The following is a 6,844-nucleotide window of genomic DNA, read 5'->3' on the forward strand; positions in this document are numbered from 1 at the left end:
AGCTGGTTGAAGGCTGTGTCCTGCTAACCTATCAATTTTTTTTCCAGCCTCCAACACTTTGGTCTAACACACCTGGATAAAGAATGGTGCCAATGTTGTCAGTGACCACCACTGTGTCACACAAAAATCACCCTTAAATTTACATCTAACCCTGAGATTACCCATGCCAAATATTTTTCACATTTTACTAATCTCACCAAAGAAGGGTGCTTCTCCATGCACATGCCAGCCTCGCATGCCCCATATGCTCGGCTTGTTAGAGCTTCCCAATTCCATCCCATGGCTCTCTTCCCAAGCCGAGAGTCCACAAATCATAACGGATCATCTGTGGAAGAACATTCTCACACCATCATGTTCCACAGATGCCCCAAAGGTTGTCCGGTAGGCTAAATCCATTCCTATCCATGCGGTTCGACCCGCGTCCATAGACCAGCACAGCATGGCAGGTCAGCACATGCTGGCTGTCCCAGAGTCTCAGGGAGAAGGTGTCAGGCCGCATGCCCGGGCGGTCACCACATCAGTCCCATATTGGCCGTCTGTGATGCCACCACAAAAGCGTGACCTACAACACCTCCCCCTGATGGTCCTCATCATACACCATCCTAGGTACCTGAGAAACCACCCCAGACCACCTGGAGGTCTTAACCTCCACCAGGGTCCAGTGACCTTGCCGGCCCGAGACACACGCTCAGGCGGTGCCCTGATGGACAAGGGACGCCACACTCCACCAGACCCCCCGTGGGGCCCAGGTCGTACCATGACACCCATGGTCGCATCCCACGTCCAAATATCGCCAGCACAGCCCCCCCCAGCTGGCTGGCATAACCCAATTTTGAAAGGGGCAAGTTTTCCCTGAGGCCATCCCAAATGACCTCTCCTGGTCCAAATTCCACAGCCCGGGGATTAACTCCCTCCAAGGCTGTGCCAAATCAATTTTCCATTGCAATTTAATTTTCGATTTTCTTTTGAAAATGTTGGCCTCGTTTGTCCAATAGTCGCAGCTGCAGGTGACAACCACTTCCTCAGGTTGTTCTGCCCCTCCCTGCAGCTGTTCCACATTTCCTACAGGGACCAGTTCTTCTGATGCTTTTTTTTTTTTTTTTTTGTATACAGAATCGAGGCTCGTGAAAGAGCTAACATTTATTTCACAAAAAAAAATCAAACAGACAAACAAAATATATAAAAAGAGGGAGCGGAAGACAATATGGGGAGAGGAGGGGAAACACACAAACACAACATTTGAGAGCAGGGAGATGTGTGGGAGGGAGAGGGCTTGGGAGGAGGAGGCGTGGGAAATGGAGAGGGGGGGGCGTGGGGGGGGGGGGGGGTGGGAGAAGTGTAAAACACAAGGACACCAATAGACACAGGGCCATAGGGTGGATATCTATTATTTTTTTTGATTTCATGACCTGAACCTAGGGATTTGGCAAGAAGGGTGTGGGATGAAGCCTTATGACCTCCAAAACATCTTGTTTTTTTTCACAAGCGATATCGTGGTACGTTACCGAGAACCGCTGCCCCAAAACACCAGTATACACCAATTGTATGTTACATTTGAAATACCCATTTACACAGTAAAAAAACAACACAAACTATATGATGTCATGTTCACATTGATCTTGGCAGCAATATTTATTAATTCAGACCCCCAAAAGTAGTAAAAATGTTGTTTTAACGACTTGGTAAAATAACATGCTGTTGATGCATTTATCAGAAAGTCATGTTTTTGGACCTTAAAACCTGCATAATGTTAAATTTTTGTACAATATTTGTGATTGGTGTTGCTACTACGATCCATGGTGGTTTACCAATGCTATTTTGAAACTGTTAATAGGTCCAATAAGTGTGTAAGGGGTGATATTTTAACCCATCAAAGACAATTACGCGGCGTACAAGCGAACCAGTGCGCATTGACGTCATGATAAACTCGAGATGGGCTAGAGAAGCTCCACCGTCTCAATGTATGAACTCCAGAAGCAAAATGTTGGTTTGGTGTCACTTGCTTCTAAGAATTTGTCAAAGGAGGTTTTGAAGTCTTTGAACTTGTCACTGTTGAGAATGACATGGTAGTTTGGATGTGGGAAAGCTTCAGCTAAGTTTGACAAAAGTTCCTTCACTCTACCTGCTTCATGTTCTGGAATAGATTCAAAATATGCATCCAGGAGCATCTGCTGCATCGCGTCTGACATCAGCTTATGGGCTCGAACTGCCCTGTTGTAATGCTTGCCGCTGAACACTCCATTCACAGACCCCACTGCAACAATCTCTGACTCAACCAGGATGTCTTGGAGACCACCATCTCGAAATCTCTTTCCAATACAGCCAAGAAAGGACATTGCAGTGTGGAATGCCCCAAGTCGAATTACCAGTCTCTTCATGAACTGTGCATTCTTCCATCTAATGAGCTGTGCCTTGCAATAGATGGCTTGGTCAACGACAATGACGACTGCTTCCAACTGTAACTTGTCGGCGATCTGAACACTTCTCTGCAGTATTGTTAGTACCGTATTCATTTCAGTCGGAGTGGCATCAATGACAGGGAGATACCCTATCACGCTCTTTGGTGGAACTTCAACACAAGACAGTAGTTGGTTGAATCCTGTCCAAGATGGCAGAGTCCCGTCAATGTTGTACTTGGTGATGTGGTATGCTAGGTCTATCGTCTTAGGGTGCTGGAGTAATGGGAAGTACGTTGCTCGATCCATTGGAACGCTGGTTGCGAATGTAGCGGGTCCTTCGTTTTTCCCTCCATAATATGTGGCAAGGTTCACTGCAGGTGGCTGCATCGATCTCTCCCGCGTCCTCTTAACTGTAGTGACTGGTGCTGGTTGTACTACTTCATGGGATTGACTTGGTCGCTGTATTATAATCCCATTGGTATTGTGCGTTGTTCCACGCCCAGACAATGTCTCCTCCCCGAAGTCATTATTGTCCCATACGAGTGTGACATGCTTGCCCGCCTGAATGATTGATGGAAGAGCATCCTCTCCACGATGTAGTTCTTGGTTAGCCAGTGCAGTGTCATGATTTAAGACGACAGAGTTTGAGACGCAGTAACCAAACCCGTTCAGTAGGCTGATTAATTGGGCTGAACCTGAGAGATGACGTACTGTCATTGCAAGTGACAAATGTTTGGGCATCTGTTTCCTTCCCTTTGATTGGAGGTATATGATGTCCTGTGCAATTGTGAGAATTCTTCTATGTATTGTAGATTCCATCTTTACAAACTCATCAGAATCAGGTTCGTCTGACACTCCCACCATCCATGCAATAAAGTTAGAGACAGGCAGGTACAATTGCTTCTGCGGCATTTGTTGTCAGGTGCTCAGAGGTTGGGGGCCATGGCATATTTGGCTTGATCTCATCTATTGCATTTCTCAATTGTAGCGCAGTGAAGTAGTGTTCTCTAAGGTTATTCTCAGTATACCCAGGTTGCTTTGGTGGGGTTGGTTCAGAGTCGGATGTTTGTTCTGTCTCTGTTGTGTCATCACCTGAACCATGCATGGTTTCTTGCAACACTTTCTTTTCTTCAAGCAGCACTTCAGTGGAGATGTCATTAACATACACAAGGTGTCCTTGGCAGCGCATATATGGGGTTAGAAAGCATAGTTGTGGAAATGTTAGTAGTGTAATAATGTTGGTTCTGGGACACCGCAAATCCTCATTCACTTACATGTTAAATTTTCCCCTCCCTCATTGTCCCAAAACACCTCTATTTCTCCCACCCTCATCTTTATGAACCTTTTGTCTGTAGTACCTATCCTTAATGTTGTTCATTAGACCACTCAAACACTACAAATATTTGTTTTCTCTTATAGACCTATCATCCTTATTCTACATATCATCTGGCAGATTAATCTTTGACCCACTCAAACATTGACCCATTCACTTCCATATTAATTCTTTCCCTCCCTCATTGCCCCTAAACACCTCTATTTCTCTCACCCTGTTCTTTACGAACCTTCTAACCTTTTGACATGTTATCCTTATTCATTAGACCACTTAAACAATGGTCCTTCTGTGTGAACCTGTGATCCTTCTGACCTTATGGACCTTTTAACCTTTTACTCTTAATATCATCTGGTGAATCATCTTTGACCCACTCAAACAACGACCCTACAAATATTTGTTTATGCGTGGGAAATAATTTAATTCTCCTCCAACTTCCATCACCATACTCAAACCTTTAAAAAATTAATTATTCGCTTTTGAGAAATGACGTTGTTTCACTGACTTGGATAACTTCCCAGAAAGTTTTCATGGTTTCGTTTCCTGTTTTCACACACGCCTTGAGATTCCTCGAAATGCTGTCAGCCAGTTCTCTTCCCTGAATACATTTTACATTATAAAAAGCCGTATTCAGTTCAATTTTAAACATTGTGAATCGACGAAGATGAACGACAACTTGTCTTATTCCAGTGATGAATACTCACCAGGGTAAGTTTGAACTGTTTGAACATTCAGAATTGAACTGTTGGTGAGAGCTTTGTATGTGATTAATTTAAATTTATATGACATGATATATATTTTTTATTACAGCAATTCAGGTTTTGAAAATGACCTGGTCTTGGCAGAAAATGAAGTTTTTCCGAAAGAGATTTACAACGAGGCGAATGAGCATTTAAACCATTTGCCTGTTTCACCGTTCTTGGAAGATTCATATGCAAGGTAAGATACTAAATATTAATACATTTGTGTTAAACGACGCTGCCTTAGTGTGTGTGTGTGTGTTCGTGTGTGTATGTGTTTGTGTGTGTTCGTGTGTGTATGTGTGTGTATGTGTGAATGTGTATGTGTGTGTATGTGTGTGTATGTGTGTGTGTGTGCGTGTGTGTGATGTTTTGTCAAGCTTACATCAGCATAGTAATTTCTCCTTATTTTGTTTGCAGCCTCGAAGACCAAAGCTTGGAGTGGGACGATTTTGGACTCCATAGGAATGGTTATTTCCTGTCATCCTGTGATATCCTTAATTTTCATCTCGACGATCTGAACGCTAAGCTTGATTTTGTGGAGGTAAGCATGTGTGTATGTATTGTATTTTGGCCATGTGTGTGTCAATGTGTGGGTACACCGTTTCGAATAGGTACACCATATCCCTGCGCATTGTGGGAGGTGATTCAGGGTATATCATTCATTTATTTCTCTCCTTGTTTTACCCCTCTTGCCTTTGACAGAAAGAGATTCCAAACATGAAGATATCTGCTGCTGTTGAAACTACCTTTGACTTTTGTTGGGAAGAGATTGATGATTTGTGCTGGGAAGAAGTTAAATGTGTAATACCTCAAGAAAAATGTCTTAAAAATATAAAGATTTTGTTTAAAATATTATTTATATATATATGCTTTGTCCAGAATTATTTAATTATTAATTACAAGAAAAGAATAAAGGTTAGAAGGGAGGATGCGTTCCCCCACCCTTGATTTCCCCCCATCCCACCCCTCCCCTCCCCTTGTGTGTGTGGGGAAGGTGGGGGTGGGATGAGGGGGGATCAAGGGTGGGGGAACGCACGGGGGGTGGGGGGTGATGGGTGTGGGCGGGGTCTGTGTGGGCGGGGTCTGTGTGGGCGGGGTCGGTGTGGGCGGGGTCGGTGTGGGCGTGGCTTATGATTTTTTATTTATTTAATTTTTTTTTTTTTATTACCACGAATTAAATTAGCTAATCTGGGTGGGGTGAATAGAAATCTTGTTTAATGAATTATTAGCTTTGTTTTTTGTAATTCTTGCGAGTAAAATGAACCCAAGATTTCTTCTCCATTTAAATCATATAATTTGTAGGTCCAAGGGACTGTATCCATTACATCAATGATTTTAAATAATTCATTAGTCCATTTTTGTGTATAACCTTTCTCAAAATGGCTTTTCCATTTGTATATCCTTACAATATCACCAACTTTGAACTTGGGCTTTCTCAAATTAATCTCCTTTTCATATTCTAATTTTGTAAATGTTTCTGATGGTTTTGATTTTGTTGATGAATGAACTGTATTATTGTAATTATCTACAATATCCTGAATTAAATACACCCATTTTTGAGAACCGAGTTGTGTGAATTTTTTATATAATTTCTCTTTCAAAGTACGATTAAAACGCTCAATAACAACTGCCTTTCCTTCATTAAAGGTGCTGTATAATTTAATACCCTTCCCCTTAAGAAATTTCATGAATATTTTGTTGTAGAACTCTGTTCCCTCATCGGTCCACAGTTTCTTTGGTTTTCTTTTATCCCTATCAAATATTAGCTTAAAGGCTAACATTAAAGTATCACCCCTTTTATTTTTTAAAGGGACAACTCAGGCAAATCTACTCCTCAAATCAATAACGGTTAAAGCATACCTGTATCCCTTATCATTATTTAGTTCGATTAAATCAGCGGACCATATGTGGTCAGTGTATTTAGAATAAACTTTCCTTCTTTTAAACTTTGTGATTATAGGTTTATGTAATTCATTAGCCAAAAGCTCCTCAGTCTTGATAACATCATTGGAGTTTAATAGTTTTTTGGGAAATAACCAAGACCAAGTTTCAATTTAACACTTATCATTTTTTTCACAATAAACCTATCAACTTTCTCTCTCAATGTCGGATTTTGTATCAAAGACAAATTATACAACATTTCTCTGTCTGCTTCATGTTTTTCATCCAATGTGGTGGTATCCCCATAAGCAATATCATGCTTCATACACACTTCATCAACCCTATTTTTTGGTCTGGACCAAGGTTTAGGATTGTCAGCCTCATCTAATCTTTTATCCAAGTTTGTTCCTGGACCACAGAAAGAATACCCTGGAAGGTGTAATTCCCCTGGAATTCCAGTTGTAAATTTACTTCCTGACAGAAACTTTTGT

At 41.8% G+C, this 6,844-nt stretch overlaps 1 protein-coding gene across 1 annotated transcript; it reads left to right on the forward strand.

Annotated features, from left to right (window-relative positions):
* The first annotated feature begins 4,443 nt into the window (after positions 1-4,443).
* Positions 4,444-5,420, forward strand: LOC137414014 (uncharacterized). Its single transcript, XM_078785098.1, has 3 exons — positions 4,444-4,668; positions 4,890-5,013; positions 5,175-5,420. Exons 1-3 carry the CDS (start codon positions 4,517-4,519, stop codon positions 5,418-5,420), a joined length of 522 nt encoding a protein of 173 aa, XP_078641224.1. The 5' UTR covers positions 4,444-4,516.
* Positions 5,421-6,844: the final 1,424 nt, after the last annotated feature.

This window comes from Myxine glutinosa, chromosome 9, assembly GCF_964187855.1.
Source record: "Myxine glutinosa chromosome 9, kmMyxGlut1.1, whole genome shotgun sequence".
NCBI classification, from domain to species: domain Eukaryota; kingdom Metazoa; phylum Chordata; class Myxini; order Myxiniformes; family Myxinidae; genus Myxine; species Myxine glutinosa.

Excerpts from the sequence above, each read along its gene's own strand:
- LOC137414014 (XM_078785098.1), top strand. The coding sequence starts at position 4,517 with ATGATATATATTTTTTATTACAGCAATTCAGGTTTTGAAAATGACCTG. Across the intron at positions 4,669-4,889 it reads TTGGAAGATTCATATGCAAG|CCTCGAAGACCAAAGCTTGG; the intron begins GTAAGATACTAA and ends TTTTGTTTGCAG. Across the intron at positions 5,014-5,174 it reads CTAAGCTTGATTTTGTGGAG|AAAGAGATTCCAAACATGAA; the intron begins GTAAGCATGTGT and ends TGCCTTTGACAG.